Source organism: Protobothrops mucrosquamatus, unplaced genomic scaffold, assembly GCF_001527695.2.
Source record: "Protobothrops mucrosquamatus isolate PMUCROS unplaced genomic scaffold, P.Mucros_1.0 scaffold3500, whole genome shotgun sequence".
Classification (NCBI taxonomy): Eukaryota; Metazoa; Chordata; class Lepidosauria; order Squamata; family Viperidae; genus Protobothrops; species Protobothrops mucrosquamatus.
In genome coordinates, this window is record NW_015389472.1 from 123,372 (window position 1) to 140,726 (window position 17,355).

The 17,355-nt window shown below is 40.4% G+C and overlaps 1 protein-coding gene across 1 annotated transcript in view; it reads right to left on the reverse strand.

The window, feature by feature from the left end:
- STIM2 (stromal interaction molecule 2) overlaps positions 1-17,355 on the reverse strand; it is a gene marked incomplete at its 5' end in the record, with an annotated part of 43,634 nt that overhangs the window by 16,670 nt on the left and 9,609 nt on the right. Inside the window, 4 exons of the mRNA XM_015827110.1 lie at positions 497-591; positions 1,359-1,474; positions 3,127-3,238; positions 11,762-11,876. Coding sequence (XP_015682596.1) covers positions 497-591; positions 1,359-1,474; positions 3,127-3,238; positions 11,762-11,876 — 438 coding nt within the window. The remainder of the gene's footprint in view (positions 1-496; positions 592-1,358; positions 1,475-3,126; positions 3,239-11,761; positions 11,877-17,355) is intronic.

Sequence of the window (17,355 nt, forward strand, 5' to 3'; positions counted from 1 at the left end):
TACTTTTTTCACCATTGAATTTCATTTTGTTAGATAGCGCCCAGTGTTCAAGTCTGTCCAGGTCCTCCTGTATCCTAAGCCTGTCTTCTGGAGTGTTGGCTATTCCTGCCAGCTTGGTGTCATCTGCAAATTTGATGAGTTCCCCATCTATCCCCTCATCCAGATCGTTGATGAAGATGTTGAAGAGCACTGGGCCCAGTTGACTGGTTGCCCAGAAAGCGATGTAAAATAGTATTATTAAGTGAACAAGGCTACAGTTATAAAGGAATTAGAAGAAAAAATGGTGGAAACTTAATCAAAGGTGGCATTTCCACTGTACACTTTTCCCAAAAGGTTTCCACAATTTTGGCCACTACTGTAGCTTGAAGAGTTGGGAATCAACTGTTGCTTTGAAAACTATCTTACTTGTCTCTGTGGTCTCTTTCACAGGATCTAACCTAGTCCAACTTTTTTTTTTAACTTAATAGCTTGTTTCCAAAGAGCTAAGCACACTGACTAGCTCGAGGGTTGCATTCTGTAGGCTACGGTCTGCCACGCACTTCTGAAATTGAAAGAATCCCACAATAAACTCACAGGGTGCTATTGGACTTGCTTAAAGAACAAGATACCCAGTTGGGCAGGTGTTAAAGACTAAAATAGCCTTGCAAAACAAATCCAAAAAAATAAAAATAAAAAAACAAACCCCTAAACACAGAGAAACAGCTACTAGCCTAAGATATAGATCCCACATCTATTTCAATATTTTGTGACTCAACAATTTTTTTAAAAAAAAAATATGTAAAGCTTCCCATGCTTGGCCCTGGGAAGCAATTAATAATCACCCCAGGAGGTTTCTCAAGTGCCTGACCTAAATTATATTTGAGTAGCAGAGTCTTAGGTTGCAACAGGCTTTTCAAACTGAGCCAAAGACGAGGGGAAGAACTTCACAAAAGGCTAAACTAAAGCGACTTTATAGATTTTCAACAATTCACTTTTCCTAACCTCTATAACTAGACCTGGATTATTCTCCTAGGAATGGACTTTATACAGCACGTACACAGGAAGACAGTCTATAGGTAGGAAGTTGTATTGCTACAACAACTAGTAATTTCAGTTCTGGCCAAGAGAGAGTAGTTGGGCACTTGATGTAAAGGTTCACGTCTTCCCTTCTGCTTTTTATTTTCTCCTTCTCACTGACACAAAAATACACAATGGACGGAAATTCATTCAGAGGGACACTTAAGTAACAGCACTCTTGTAAACACCACTAGAGAATACGCCGAAGCATAAATGTAGGGGAAACATTAAAAAAGTATAATCTCTGCTGGTAGTTACAAATAAGACGTGCTTTTACGGGAGACAGTGAAAAATGTACTAACGTGTAAGAGGTCCAAATAAAACGACATCCAAGGCCTTCAGCTGAAGTTTCTGCCTGTGGCTCCGATCGATAATTTTCAACTGAGAGATCATAAATGCAAGTTCATTAACTGCTATCCTGTGCACAATAAAATAAGAGGTTTTTAAGAACGGTGTCCTGAAAGGAACTGTTCAGGGTGTAACTAAAATGCATTCTGTTTCACGTTCAAAGACCTACAATCACGGAGGCAGGGTTATTTTTTTTTTTCTATTTACCGGTTTCATGGATTACAGGTACAGAAATAGTAATATGTCTGTAATATATTAAAGTAAATATAGGTAGTCCTCAACTTGTAATCACAGTTGAGCCCAACATTTCTGTTGTTAAGTGAGACATTTGTGAAGTGAGTTTTGCCCCATTTTTACGACTTTACTTGCCACAGTCACTGCAGCTGATAAGTTGGCAACCTGGTTGATAAGTGAATTTGGCTTCCCACATTGACTTTGCTTGTCAGGAGGTCACAAAAGTTTATCACATGACCCCCGGGACACTGCGACCGTCATAAATATGAACCAGTTGCCAAGCGTCTGAATTTGGATCACGTGACCATAGAGATGCTGCAAAGGCCGTAACTATGAAAATGGTCATGAGTCACATTTTTCAGTGTAACTTCGAACAGTCACTAAACGAACTGTTCTTAGTCAAGGACTACCTGTATACAAAAATGTCCATCTGTAAGATTTCCACAGCAGGTTAAAGATCATCCTACATAATGGATGGATCCGTTCTTCCCCAATAATATTATCTCCTCTTCCTCCTCCTCCTCCTCATCATCATGCCATCATCATCATCCTCACCATCATCAGTACTGTGGTAAGAGCAAAGACTTCATGTCCAGAAAGCTAAATTTGTTTTGTATGTGTGTTTAAGCAAGGCTTAAAACTACAATTTTGTCTCTTAAATCCCTCTAAATGAAAAGTAGTTTACAATGTTCCTACTGAAGCAGAGTATTAATATTATTATTATTATTATTATTATTATTATTATTATTATTAATAATAATAATAATAATAATAATAATAATAATAATAATAATAATAATAAAGTTGGAAGGGACCTTGGAGGTCATCTAGTCCAACCCCCTGCTCAGGCAGGAAACCCTATACCAAAGGTAGGCAATCTTGGCTCTTTTATGACTCGTGGACTTCAACTCCCATAATTCCTGGCTGGCTCAGGAATTCTTGGAGTTTAAGTCCACGAGTCATAAAAGAGCCAAGGTTGCCTACCCCTGTCCTATACCATTTCAGGCAAATGGCTGTCCAATCTCTTCTTAAAAACTTCCAGTGTTGGAGCATTCACCGCTTCTGGAGGCAGGTTGTTCCACTGGTTAATTGTTCTAACTGTCAGGAAGTTTCTCCTTAGTTCTAGGTTGCTTCTCTCCTTGATTAGTGACTATGTTTTTGCTCAAAAGATGTGTAGATTGGTTTAAAGTACAATTTTAGGAAGCATTTAAAAATAACGGACGTAAACGCCATAAAATCACACATAGTCATTATGGATATAATTGCTTCACGTATATGTAATCCTGCACTAAAAGAAAATAATCTGTAAACGATATTTTAATATAAATGTCTACATTGCTTTGGTATATTTCACTGTTCATGTTCGGTGCAAGCTGGAAGCAGGATAAAAACAGAGGAAGTATGTGTGTTTCACAGAAAATGATCAAAATGGAGGGTGTAAAGGTACAACTTCTACCGAAATTAATTCGATTGAAAAAAAAAAATGACCTTGGCAACGTTGTTCCTTTGACATTATTTTCTCGGAAATTCTTCTCATACTGAGGAAGTTCGACGAACTCCACCAACCACTGAAGCGTCTCTTCTTGCGTCCAGTTGTGAACTGCAACAAATGTAAAGAGACGTTATTTTGCGCAGGCCCGATTATCCGGAACTGAATCAACAGGCCAAACACAGAGCAACAAAATAAAAAGTAAAAAATTACTTTATTGGCAAGTCTGCCTTTCTCATCATGTGCTCATCAGAATGAAGATTATCGAAAGATTATAAGCGAGTAATTCTTTAAAATATTCCTTTATTAAAAATTCCAGGGCGTATTTGAAACATGAAATCTTGTGACCTATAAAATGCGCTTGGGAGCTTTTGACCGCTGCCATCCTCTTCTGCAGAAACTTGGCTTCGGAATTGACCTGGCATCTTTTCTCTCAAACAATGGAGTCAATGTGTTTACTTCGGAATCCCACGCCAGTTGTGTAATGCTGGCGTGTGTGCAGTGCCAAAGGACGGCAAGGAGAACAAAGAAACACCAGCAACATGCAGATAGCGAAATACAATCAGTTGTGGCACTTAAGGAATTGTACAGGTGATCCTGGACCTGGGAGCTCAACTGAGCCCAAAGCAGCCGTCGCTAAGCAAGACAGTTGTTAAGTGAGTTTTGCCCCATTTTACGGCCTTTCGTGCGCCGGTTGTTAAGTGAATCATGGCAGGTGTTAAGTCAGCAACATGGCTGTTAAGTGAATCTGGCTTTGCTTCTCAGAAGGTCGCAAAAAGGGATCACACAACCTCGGGACACCGCAACCGTCATAAATATGAACCAGCTGACAAGCGTCCCCCTGCCTGTAACAGTCATAAGTGTGAAAAACGGTCGGAACCCCAAATAATGTTCTGCTACATCATCCCTCATTCGTTGTGGGTTCTCCAGATGGGCCAATCGTTTTTTTCCTCCACAGGCGGTCCTCGATTTACGACCACAATTTCTGCCCAAAATTTACGTTGCTAAATGACATTTATTTAGTGAATTTTGCCCTGTCTCACAATATTTTTTTCTTGCCACCGTCGTTTAGCGAATCACTGCAGTTGTTAAGTTAGAAACTCAGTTGTTAAGTGAATCCGGCTTCCCCATTGACTTTGCTTCTCTAAAGGGGATCATGTGACCATGCAACCGTCATAAGTATGAGTCAGTTGCCAATTGTCTGAATCTTGATCGCCTGACCATAGGGAGGCTGCAACGGTCGTTAAGTGTGAAAAATAGTCGTAAGTCACTTTTTCCAGCGCCGTTGTAACTTTGAATGGTCACTAAATAATAATAATAAAGTTGGAAGGGACCTTGGAGGTCATCTAGTCCAACCTCCTGCTCAGGCAGGAAACCCTATACCAGGGGTAGGCAACCTTGGCTCTTTTATGAATCGTGGACTTCAACTCCCAGAATTCCTGAGCCGGCATGGCTCAGCTTAGAAACCTCTCCCTTTTCCCTCAGCATGGCTGGCTCAGGAATTCTGGGAGTTGAAGTCCACGAGTCATAAAAGAGCCAAGGTTGCCTACCCCTGCCCTATACCATTTCAGACAAATAGCTGTCCAGTCTCTTCTTAAAAACTTCCAGTGTTGGAGCATTCACCGCTTCTGGAGGCAGGTCGTGAATTGTTGTAAGTCGAGGACTACCTGTATTTTATCTTGACGTCAGTTAAGGCAATAACTTTCTCCCCACATCGCATTCAATTTCTTTTTAGAGCACATTCATTGCGCAATTTTATCCAAGTTTATTGGTATGTGATACATACAGCTATCCCCAGTGTAGGAATTTTTACTGCTTCTACGATAGAGTAGCAGATTGCAATTTGTTCTTTATGGCATATGCGTAAGCCCTGCCTCTTCACTTCCAAACTTGTATACATCACCATGATTCAGAAGATCAAGGCACCTTTTACACCCTTTCCTTTTCTTATACCCTAAGACACACACACACACACAGAGAGAGAGAGAGAGAGAGAGAGAGAGAGAGAGAGAGAGAGAGAGAGAGAGAGAGAGAGAGAGAGAGAGAGAGAGAGAGAGAGAGACGCCATTTTTCTTTCTTTATATCTCTAAAGATTATACACATTATACTAATAAACATTGTCCACCAATGGACTTTTTCTAATGTTTGTTCCAACATTCTTTATTACCTACTTTTTATTTTTAACATTTTGCCGATGTACATTTAAATCTAAAAATAATAATAATGATAAATGATTAACTTATAAATATGGGGCCACACCAGGAATTGAAGGCAAAATGCCATTATTCGTCCTCAAGAGCACTGTCCACTAAAAACTTTTGACATCTGAGCATCACTGGGCAGCCAAATATATAATTGCACAATTTATGAGGGGTGCGCAGTTTAGTTCCAAGGAAAAGAAGAAGCTATTTATTTCCAAGGAGACAGAGAAGTGTTTATAGCGTATGTAATGGCTATGTATCCCAAACTTCCTGCTTCGTCACAGCCATTTATCTTGGAATCACTGGAAAGGACAACTATTTCTGGTTGACACAAGCGTGGAAGCTATGGTGGAGAGAAGATGTGATAAGGCAGGTCTGGAGAGATGAAATGGATTCCTGTTGAAAAATAGCAGGTCAAAGAGGAACTAAAATGAGTAGAGTACAATACTATTAGGAATGTACAGGTGGTCCTCGACGGGCCGAGTTGCCTGGGGTTGCCGGGCAACGGCGCGGGGCGGGGGCCGCATTCCGACCGCTTGCAGCGCCCTAGTGAGCAAAGCGCCCGAGATAAAAAAAAAGTCCTTTGTAGAAGCAGAGACTGTGCAAATCATTTCACGCATACACACAAGCATACACACGTGTCCTCGTCTCGGAGTCCACATAAAACCAACCTGGGACAAAAAAGGGGTTTGCAACTTGGCAGGACCGGGACTCAAGATGGGTTCATGCCATCTGCCCGGTCTTTTTGGAATACATTCAGAATAACAGTTGGAAAGGACCTTTGAGGTAGAATAGAATAGAGCTGGAAGGACCTTGGAGGTCTTCTAGTCCAGCCCCCCCCCCATTCAAGCAGGAGGACCATCTCAGACAAGTGACTGTCTAATCTCTTCTTTAAAACCTCCAGTGATGGAGCGCCCACGATTTCTGGAGGCAAGCTGCTCCACTGGTTAATTGTCCTCACTGTCAGGAAGTTTCTCCTTAATTCCAGGTTGCTTCTCTCTTTGATCAGTTTCCAACCATTGTTTCTTGTCCTGCCCTCTGGTGCTTTGGAGACTAGGTCAATCCCATCTTCTTTGTGGCAGCCTCTCAAATACTGGAACACTGCTATCATGTCTCCCCTATTTCTTCTTTTCTTTAGACTAGCCAAACCCAAGTCCTGCAGCCGTTCTTCGTATGTTTTGGTCTCCAGGCCTTGGATCATCTTAGTTGCTCTTCTCTGAATTTTTTCCAAACTCTCAAACATCTTTTTTGTGATATGGTGGCCAAAATTGGCTGCAGTATTCCAGGTGTGGTCTTACTAGGGCTTTGTAAAGCAGTACTAGTACTTCACCTGATCTTGATTCTATGCCTCTGTTTATACAACCCAGGACTGTATTAGCTTTTTTGGCTGCTGCTGCACATTGCTGGCTCATGGTCAAGTGATTGTCCACTAGGACTCCAAGATCCCTCTCACAGTTGCTGTTTTTGAGCCAGATCTCGCCCAATCTGTACTTGCACCTTTGATTTTTCCTGCCTAAATGTAAAGCTTTGCTTTTCTCCACATTGAAACTCATTTTGTTGGATAGGGCCCATTGTTCAAGTTTGTCAAGATCTTTTTGGATCCTGAGTTTGTCTTCTGGGGTGTTGGCTACTCCTGCCAGCTTGGTGTCCTCTGCAAATTTGATGAGCTCCCCTTCAATTCCCTCATCTAAGTCATTTATGAAGATGTTGAAGAGTACTGGGCCTATATTTACAACCACAACTGAGTCCAAAATTTCTATTGCTAAGCAGGGCAATTGTTAAGGCAGTTTGAAACAGTTAAGTTAGTGACATCACAGTTAAGTGAATCTTGCTTCCCCCATTGACTTTCCTTGTTAGAAGGTCACAAAAGGAGAACACATAACCCCAGGACAGTGCAACCTTCATAAATACACAACAGTTGCCAAGCTTCCAAATTTTGAACACGTGATCATATGATCAACAGTTGTAAGTGACTTTTTTTCAACGGCATTGTAACATTGAATGGTCAGTAAACTAAATGGTTGTAAGTTGAGGACTACCTGTACAACCTTTGACAATTTGGGAATAGAAAATTCCAGATAAATCTGGAAGGTTCTGTTCACCACTGGATCATCCGAAAACTCTTGAGACCATGCCGTTTAGAAGCTGGTTTCGCAATTTCCACTAACCATAGTTTTCCAGAAGATTCTATTTACAGTTCTTAACTCGGCACACCTGGTTACTAGTATCAAGCTTCTTTTTAAAAAAAAAAAAACCTTGCTGCTTTTATTGCAAAATGTGCTGAAATGCTTCAAAATGGGAAACAGTACATAAATAAATTAAGTAGCTAAAAATGTCAAAGTTATCCGTTTGTGCCACTGAATTTAGATGTGTAAGGCTTCAGGGGAAAAAAATAGCATTATTTTAGGGTGATAAATATGCAGCTGCTGATTCCAGCATCACTGGAGTTAAATAATTATAAATGAATTAACTAAATTAATCTCATTCTGGGATCTGACCAGTCAGCTAAATCTCAACGTATTTTTCTAGTCATCGTTCTGAGGCAAGTAAGAGTTTAAAAGATCCTTCTGAATTGAAGTCTGTCACGAGAACAATTTAGTACAAGCCATGAAGTTTTGCCATACAGCAGCACATTACTGAAACAGGGTTTCTGTCCACCATAAAACTGTGGAATCTGGCTGACGATCTCGCAAGGATTAATCGTGTTAATTTTACTAAGAGACTAATCCTGCCACAGAATTCTCTCAAGAAGAGAGACGTAGAACTGTCCCTCCATCAAATTACTTTAAAAAGCCTCAACTACATGCTTGCCATGATAAACTGGGGTGTGCTACCCACAGAAATGGGATTGAGTCAGTTCCAATGAACACGCCCGATCACGGTCAGGAGAGATCGTGGTTTTGCGCGCACAGGAATGCTTACACTGTTGAAGTATGTGTTTTTAGGTCTAACAGAAAAATGCACTCTTCAATAGAGACATTAATTCCTCAACAGGTTTATGAGATGGACAATAAAGGTCTTATCTGTAATATATTTCACAGTATTGTCTCCTTGCTAAGTCAACAGGGCAATGGCAACTTCGGATTCCTATTTGGTTATATAAATTAGTTGCTAACCTTGGCCGTGTTTCTTAAGGGTGTCCTCTTTCTGCAAACTCATTTCCCTTATTTTTCCGGTGCATTTTCCCTGCATCTGTCTATGGAGATTCTCAATTATCCAGGTCATGGTTGTCCCAAAGGAGCTTTTTTTCCAAAAGGCAACTGGGTTTTCTTTCTTTTTCCTTGAAGATGTTTCGCTTCTCATCTAAGAAGCTTCTCCATTTTGGAACTGAAGAAGAACTCAGAACTACTGAGAAACTGGAGAAGCTTCTCGGAGGAGAAGCAAAATTTCTTTGAGGAAAAACAAAGAAAGTCCAGTTGCTTCTTGGAAAAGCACCTTTGGATTCCCCGGCATTTTCTAACTCTTTGGAAAAGAAAAAAATCTCCAACTTCTGAAGCAGGTATGGTGTGCGGGAAATTAAATGTGAGAGGAAAAATTCTCCCAACGCTAACGTTTCTTTGCGTGTGAACTCTTCACTGGATACCCTCTTTCTAAGTTCTCGTTGTGCTGTTAAAATCTAGAAAAAAAAGGGAAGTTGACAATCAAAGAGAAATAAAGCATGAAGAGGTTACTGAAATTGCCTGGCTGAGGAATTCTGGGAGTTGAAGTCCACAAGTCAAAAAAGGGCCAAGTTTGAAGGCCCCTGGTCTAGTGGTAGATCTAGTTCTACCTTAGGGGTGAAATCCAGATGGGTGACTTTGAGCCAGTCGCCCTCTCTCAACCTAACTCACCTCACAGGGCTGTGGCTGTGGGGAAAATAGGAGCAGTCGGTTATTTGTAAAAAATAATAAAAGTGGGAAATAAACAAACAAAAACAAAACAAAGTGATTTTGGGCGGCTTACAAATAATAAAAAAGATAAATATAAAAACAATTACAATGAAACAGAGCTACACTGTATAGAAATATGATCTTCTGAACTGTACAATTCCAGTCCATTTAATGTTATGGATTTATCTTCCACCGTGTTCAGCTTTCTTCTTCTTCTTGCGTGCCATGTTCCCATTGTAATTCTGCCTTTGCAGATTCTTATTTGCTTTTCCTGCACGCCGGCATGAGTAATTAGATGCCCTAAAGGTCTTAATCTTGCCATGTCATTAGTCCAGAAAAAAACTTCAGCTCTTCCTCAGCACGTTAGAAAACAGAATGTAGAATAATAGAGTTGGAAGGGACAACTTTGGAGGTCATCTAGTCCAACCCCCTGCTCAGGCAGGAAACCCTACACCAGTGATGGCGAACCTTTTAGAGACCGAGTGCCCAAACTGCAACCCAAAACCCACTTATGCATCGCCGGGTGCCGGGTGGGCATGGCCACTGAGTGGGCGTGGCCCCCAAGCTGTCGGCTCATGCTCGCTCACTCGCTTGCTGTCCTCTCCGACTCGTGCTCGCTAACAAGCTGTCTCCAGCATATGCTGCTTCCACAGAAAGTTGCTCCTCACCTATACCCAGATTGCGCATGCGCGAAGAGGAGGAGGGAGCAGCTCGGCCCAGAAATGGCTCGCGTGCCACCAGAGATGGCTCCACGTGCCGCCTGTGGAACGCGTGCCATAGGTTCGCCACCATGGCCCTATACCATTTCAGACAAATGGCTGTTGCCCAGTCTCTTCTTAAAAGCCTCCATGATGGGGCACCCACAACTCTGAAGGCAAGCCATTCCACTGGTTGGTTGTCCTTGTCATTAGGAAATTTCTCCTTAGTTCTAGGTTGCTTCTTTCTCTGATTAGTTTCCATCCATTGCTTCTTGTCCTGCCTTCTGGTGCTTTGGAGAATAGGTTGACACTCTCTTCTTTGTGGCAGCCCAGTTGATATTGGAATACTGCTATCATGTTGAATGCCCTCTGACCTGAGAGGGCCCATAGTCAGGCACTATATCATCCCTTTATCACGTCTTTATCATATCAGGTCTTCTGGTAAAATACAGGAATGATTTATTATTGTCTTCTTTCATGCAATATGATTTTAACTCAAGAGAGCATCTGCTGCCCAATATAAGTGCCTGCTTGCTTTAGTTGGCAACAGGGATGACCTTCATCACTTTGGTGACCTTGCTGGGATTATATATACGCTCTTAAAATTCTTTATTTTCCTCTTCTCTCCAAGAAATGCCACTACCACAATGAGGCAGCAGAGAAGGATTTGGGAATTTCATTACTAAACAAACCCAATAAATAAGACAAAAGCAAGAAATATTGACAGGTACACAGCTACAATATTTAAACAGTTGAGAAACGATTAAGAAAGACTCCTCTACGCCTAGCAATTCCAGTAAAATCTGTACTTTTTTAAAATGAGCATTAGAGAGAATATTGAATTTGTTAGCTACCGCAAACCACATGGCATATTGTCTTGAAATGCACACATTTCAGTAAGTGAGAATGCAAAAAAACCTGCCTGAAATATGGGAGATTAATACTTACGAATATGGGCTATTGTGAGTTGCTTTCCTAAACTGTTCAAAGGGTTGTTGAAAAAATGTATTTAAGGAACACTTGACATTCACAAATGCAAACAGGAATTGCAAAAATTCCAAGAGTTATCCCTGTTGTCTCAAGAAGATTTGTGATTTAGTTCTATGTTAAATCTGACTTGCATTACCAAAATCAAATTTGATAGTATAGGCCAGGGGTAGGCAACCTTGGCTCTTTTATGACTCGTGGACTTCAACTCCCAGAATTCCTGAGCCAGCCATGCTGAGGGGAAAGGGAGAGGTTTCCAAGCTGAGCCATGCTGGCTCAGGAATTCTGGGAGTTGAAGTCCACAAGTCATAAAAGAGCCAAGGTTGTCTACCCCTGGTATAGGTGTAGGAGAAGGAGGGGCAGAACTTGGAGAAAGTGTCAAAAGAGGGATCAACCTAGAATCCCTACATAACAACAAATGAACTAAGTCCAACCCTCTTTAAATCGTTGACTCTTATCTAACCCCTAGCATATGCTAAACTTTAGTTGAGAAGTTTCCCGTGCATAGGTTTTTAGCAATAAATCATTATGTAGCTCTGATATTTTGCACCTGCAGAGGCTTCTTCGACTTACCTCAAAATGTCTACAACACATTTTATGGGATATTCTGTCAAATGCCGAAATCATGATTTTTATCTCAAAAGTTTGTCATTTCCCAGAGCGATCCAGGCCCAGACCAGGAAGCATTTATTTTCTTTTAAGAGATTAATTTACGTCACGTTATACACTTTGGCTTTACACGTTTTAGCTTCCATTTTCTTCCTCTCCTTCATTTGCATGGCATTAAATTGCTTTTTATTATTATACAGAGTGGAGGAATTTTTATTATTATACACAGCGGAGGACAGAAATGAAAAAGGCACAAAATGAAGGCCTTACCCTCTGATGTTTTCCACCGTTTCCACAAATCCTCAATGGTGATGTGCTTGTCTTCTCTGTGCAAGTGGCTGTGTTTATTAGACGCATCTTTATATTTCATATCTTCTCTGATAAACTGAGAAGAGAAAATTGTGGTATGAAATACGTTATGTCGGGCACGTTGTAAAAACTCAAACCAATGGTGCTGAAATTAGTCACTTCCGGGTTCAGATAAGAAATTTCTTTATATATCTAGTCATTATTCTTAATCACTCCATTGGATAATCATTACAATTAAAAAAAAATAGAAATAATCCCTAAGCAAGGATGGACAACTTCACCACCTAATATCATTTATTTCTTTCAAATATGACACAACTGGACAATATTTCTCTCAGTCCACATGCTACAAATACATTACCAATAGTGAAGAGTAACGAAAAAAAAATAGAAGACAAAATAACTGGAATATTGGCTGACGTAACTACAGGTAGTCATTGACTTACAACAGTTCGTCTAGTGACTGTTCAAAGTTACAACGACCACTGAAAAAAGTGACTTATGATCCTTTTTCACACTTATGATGGTTGCAACATCCCCGTGGTCACACAGTGATCAACATTCAGATGGGCAAATAAGTACATATGCCATGTACTTTAATAAAATGCCTTTAAAAAAGACATTTCATTTACCTCCACTGCTTCCTCCTTGTCAAAATAATTATCTTATTTCATATACAGTTTTTCCCCTTACAAAAGGACCAGACAAAATTAAGAGAATAGAGGTTGGAGGTGGAGTTGAGGGTAGCAAATTGCAAAAGAGAGAAAGAAAGAGAAAGAGAGAGAGAGAGAGAGAGAGAGAGAGAGAGAGAGAGAGAGAGAGAGAGAGAGAGAAAAGAAAGAAAGAAAGAAAGAAAGAAAGAAAGAAAGAAAGAAAGAAAGAAAGAAAGAAAGAAAGAAAGAAAGAAAGAAAGAAAGAAAGGAAGAAAGACAGACAGACAGATAGACTGACTGACTGACTGACTGACTGACTTAATTATTAGCCAGAATTATTTGGGTCTGATAAATTAGTCAATAGTTTTAAAATCAATGGGAAGGAAGGGAGGAAGGAAGGAAGGAAGGAAGGACAAATAGGGAAAGAGAGAGAGAGAGAGAGAGAGAGAGAGAGAGAGAGAGAGAGAGAGAGAGAGAGAGAGAGAGAGAGAGAGAGAGAGAGAAAGAAAGAGAAAGCCCTATTCAAAAACTACAACTGTGTATATTTAAAATTATAATAATAAAAGAAGCTGATCAAACAGTGGATCACCCAATTATCTGCTGCAAAAAGATCACACAGACGGATTACAAATAAACAGCAAAACAAAGGGGTCACATTGGAATACCTGCAAAAAATGCCAGTTGCCTGGAAGCAGAACTGCTGGTGGGACCACAAAATAGATAAATAGAAAGCGAAAAAGCTAAACTGCTCTGGGAGTTCCGAATTCAAACGTATTATTATACAACATCTGCCTATCCCAGGTCCTTGGGAAGGACTCCATGGGTGGGCAAAAAGGCCAATCCACTCTTGAACACCTGGCTGTGTGACCAACCATAATAAAATTAAATTTATATGCCATCCGACTCCTTGTGGCTCTAAATTCACAAGCAACCGTTCCTTTTCAACTAGAGGACCACCTTCAGAGGCATCCAAACTCTGCAACAAGCTTTATTTCCCACCTGCTCTTTTATTTTCAACCATTCACTGATGCTTCTGAGACGCTGACAGCTCCTCTCAATTTAGAGTAATTAATTAGAGTAGGGGGAAAACCCCTTCCTGCAACAGAGCATTAAGCCTCCAGAAGACAGGGAGAAGTTACTGTTTTAATATTCTGTCCCTGAATCTCTGAAACTAGTCCTCACCACAAAGCTAGCGTTCTTGTAAAAGTCAGCAGTAAAGTTTTTAAAAGGACAAGAACAGACTTGCAAAGGTATGTGGCAATTATAATGCTGTGGCCAATGTGTTCCAAAGAGTAAATTGTAATAATCGCCAGATTGCCAATTTCAATTGGGCTTATCATCTGATTTTTGCAGAGGTATAGGTAAAAAGCAGAGACATCACCCTGCCAACAAAAGTACGTATAGTCAAGGCCATGGTTTTCCCAGTTGCAATGTATGGATGTGAAAGTTGGACCATAAGAAAGGCTGAGCGCCAAAGAATGGAGGCCTTTGAACTATGGTGCTGGAGAAGACTCCTGCGAGTCCCCTGGACTGCAAGGTGATCAAACCGGTCAGTCCTAGAGGAGATCAACCCCGACTGCTCTTTAGAAGGCCAGATTCTGAAGTGGAAACTCAAGTACTTTGGCCACCTAATGAGAAGGAAGGACTCCCTGGAGAAGAGCCTAATGCTGGGAAAGATGGAGGGCAATAGAAGAAGGGGACGACAGAGAATGAGGTGGCTGGATGGAGTCCCTGAAGCAGTAGGCGTGAGCTGAAATGGACTCCAGAAGATGGTAGAGGACAGGAAGGCCTGGAGGAACATTGTCCATGGGGTCGCGATGGGTCGGACACGACTTCACAACTAACAACAACAACACTTCCAATATGATGTACTGAATGTTTACAGCAATGACAGCTATGTAGGTAGTTTTCATTTTGCACAAGGTGATGCGAAAGATGTATTCCTATTTTCCTATATAAATTGTCTGCAAAAACAAAACATTAACAAGAATAAATCTTCCCTAACCATCTTTTAATAAGAGGAAAAGAGTTTTGTTTTCCTTTTCTTACTATACCAATATGCAGTCAACTCTACCCCTCATTTTATAGTACAGGTAATCCTCAACTTACAACAATTGAGCCCAAACTTTCAAAACAAGACAATTGTTAAATGAGTTTTTGCTCCATTTTGTGACCTTTCTTGCCACAATTGTTCAGTGGAATACAGCAACTGTTGAGTTAGTAACTTGGTGGTTAAATGAATCTGGCTTCCGCATTGACTTTGTTTGTCAGAAGGTCTGCAAAAGGGGATCACAGGATCCCGGGACACGGCAACCGTCATAAATATGAGTCAGTTGCCAAGCCTGCAATGGTCATAATGTGAAAAACAGTCATAAGTCACTTTTTTTTCAGTGCTGTTGTAATTTGGGAGAGTCATTAAAAGGAATGATTGTTGGTCGAGGACTACATGTATCATCACAAACTCTCATTTTTCAAAAACATTTTTTTTTCAAATCTAATGTAACACTTGAGAACTAGATACCTCAGCAGGGGTCTTCAAACTTGGCCCTTTTATGACTTGTGGACTTCAACTCCCAGAATTCCTCAGCCAGGCACACGTGCCTGGCTGAGGAATTCTGGGAGTTGAAGTCCACAAGTCATAAAAGGGCCAAGTTTGAAGACCCCTGTACTACGGTATAATGGAGAGAAAATTCAGCTCTCCTATTCTGTATCTGTGACAGCAATTATACATCATCGAACGTTATGTTAAAATTTTTCCAATATCAAGTACTTAAAAACCTATCAAAAAACATCTAGACTAAGTCCCCTTGAGCTTTGTAACAAAGGTCTGCAGGAATAATTTTGTTATACAGAACTATATGCAGTTCAGCAAATGTGTAAATCAGGGCTGTCCAATCTTGACAACTCTATGACCCGTGGACTTCAATTCCCAGAATTCCCCAGCCAGTCAGCCATGCTGGCTGGACAGTTCTCTGAGTTGGAAGTTCACAAATTTTAAAGTTGCCAAAACTGGACACCCCTGGCTGTAGCTGACATTTTATGTCACTGTTATCGGATTCATTTTATGATTTTTCAGCCTGAAAAAAAGGTCAATCGTGGTTCAGAGGAAGTCACTGAAGATAAGAAGTCAATAAACCAATTCTGCAATTTCTACCAGCATGCCTTTTATATTTTCATCCTTAGATTACTGCAGATTTTATTTCAAGCTATTTCTTGTGGCTTTTCATGCTGTAGTTTTAAATGTCCACTGGGCCTTACCATAATGTAAAGCACAGTAAAAGGAAATTAGAGAAGGAAACATGAACAAACAGAGGAAAGGACTTAAAAGCTATGTTAACACAATCTAGAAAGTTAATATTTAGATAAATAAAATTCTCTTTATCCAGCAACGACATAAGTCTTGATGATAAGCAAGTTCTACCACAGATGGTATGCTGGGCTTAAAAATGTCTTTCTCTCGGTTGCCATCAATTGGTCTTCTAAAGCAAGGGTAGATTTATAAGGAAAGAGATGACCTTCTCAATAGGGCAATGAACAGGCACTTTTATTTGTGCTTAGCAACTTATAAGAATAATACAATTCTTTATACATGGAAAAGAGTAAGTGGAGGTTACTAATTTTTAATGAGGCACAGGTCATAGTACTCAAAACAGCAGATCACGTTCCCTGTGCCCAGATACCACAAAATCAGGGATGATCCAGTCAACCCAGAAGTGGCAATTTCCAAAACCCTCCCAGTTACATCCTATATATGGAGGTCCAACCCCTTGTGAAGCTACCATAGGGCTGGGCAAAGCAAAAGAGTCTTAGAGAAACTAACCTTCACAAAGAGAGCTACACGATTTGGGTCTGTTGAAACAATGGCATAAAAAAAATAATAATTTTAGGAATAAAAAAAAAATGATTTCCAAGATATCCACCATAAAATTCTAGGTAAATATACTAACACTTAAATAGGGATTTATATAAATATATTCTGACACAATCAATTAACTTTACAAGAACATACTTAAAATAAGAATTACAGAATCTTGCCCAAACAAGCCCCCAATTATTAATTGCTTGTTGCTTTTAAAACAGGATGGATGTTTTTTTTTTCTTCCTGCATTTGAAGTTCAGTTATTAACCTTACATCCACCAACTAGGTTTCAGAATGCTTTCCAAGATCTGAGAGCCTCCTTAGTCCTTTTATCAGCTACACAACTCCAACAGCTGTGGCATTCCTCAACTTCATTTGCAGTTTCTTCAACATGCGGCATGACATCCAATGAATTATTAAATCCCAAAGCCGGCAAGAAGCATGAATGAAGAAGCATGTTCTAGGAAGGATTGCAAAGGACAAACTTAAAACTGCTGGGACAGTGTAATATTTGAAAGAAATGGCCAAAGTTGACTTCTATATAAAGATACAGTTATGGGTGACTGATATCAAAGGGGTGTCCGGTCTTTGATTGATAGTCTCCAAAGCACCTGAAGAACAAGAAGCAATGGATGGAAAATTATCAAGGAAAGAGTCAACCTAGAACAGGGGTGGGCAACCTTGGGTCTTTTATGACTCGTGGACTTCAACTCCCAGAATTCCTGAGCCAGCCATGCTGAGGGGAAAGGGAGAGGTTTCCAAGCTGAGCCATGGTGGTTCAGGAATTCTGGGAGTTGAAGTCCACGAGTCATAAAAGAGCCAAGGTTGCCTACCCCTGACCTAGAACTGAGGAGAAATTTCCTGACAGAACAATTAAACAGTGGAACGACTTTCCTTCAGAAGTTGTGGGTGCTTCATCACTGGAGGTTTTCAAGAAGAGATTGGACTGCCATACCCAAAATGGTGTAGGATTTCCAGCTTGAGCAGGAGGTTGAATCAGAAGACCTCCAAGGTCCCTTTCAACTCTTGATATTCTGATATAG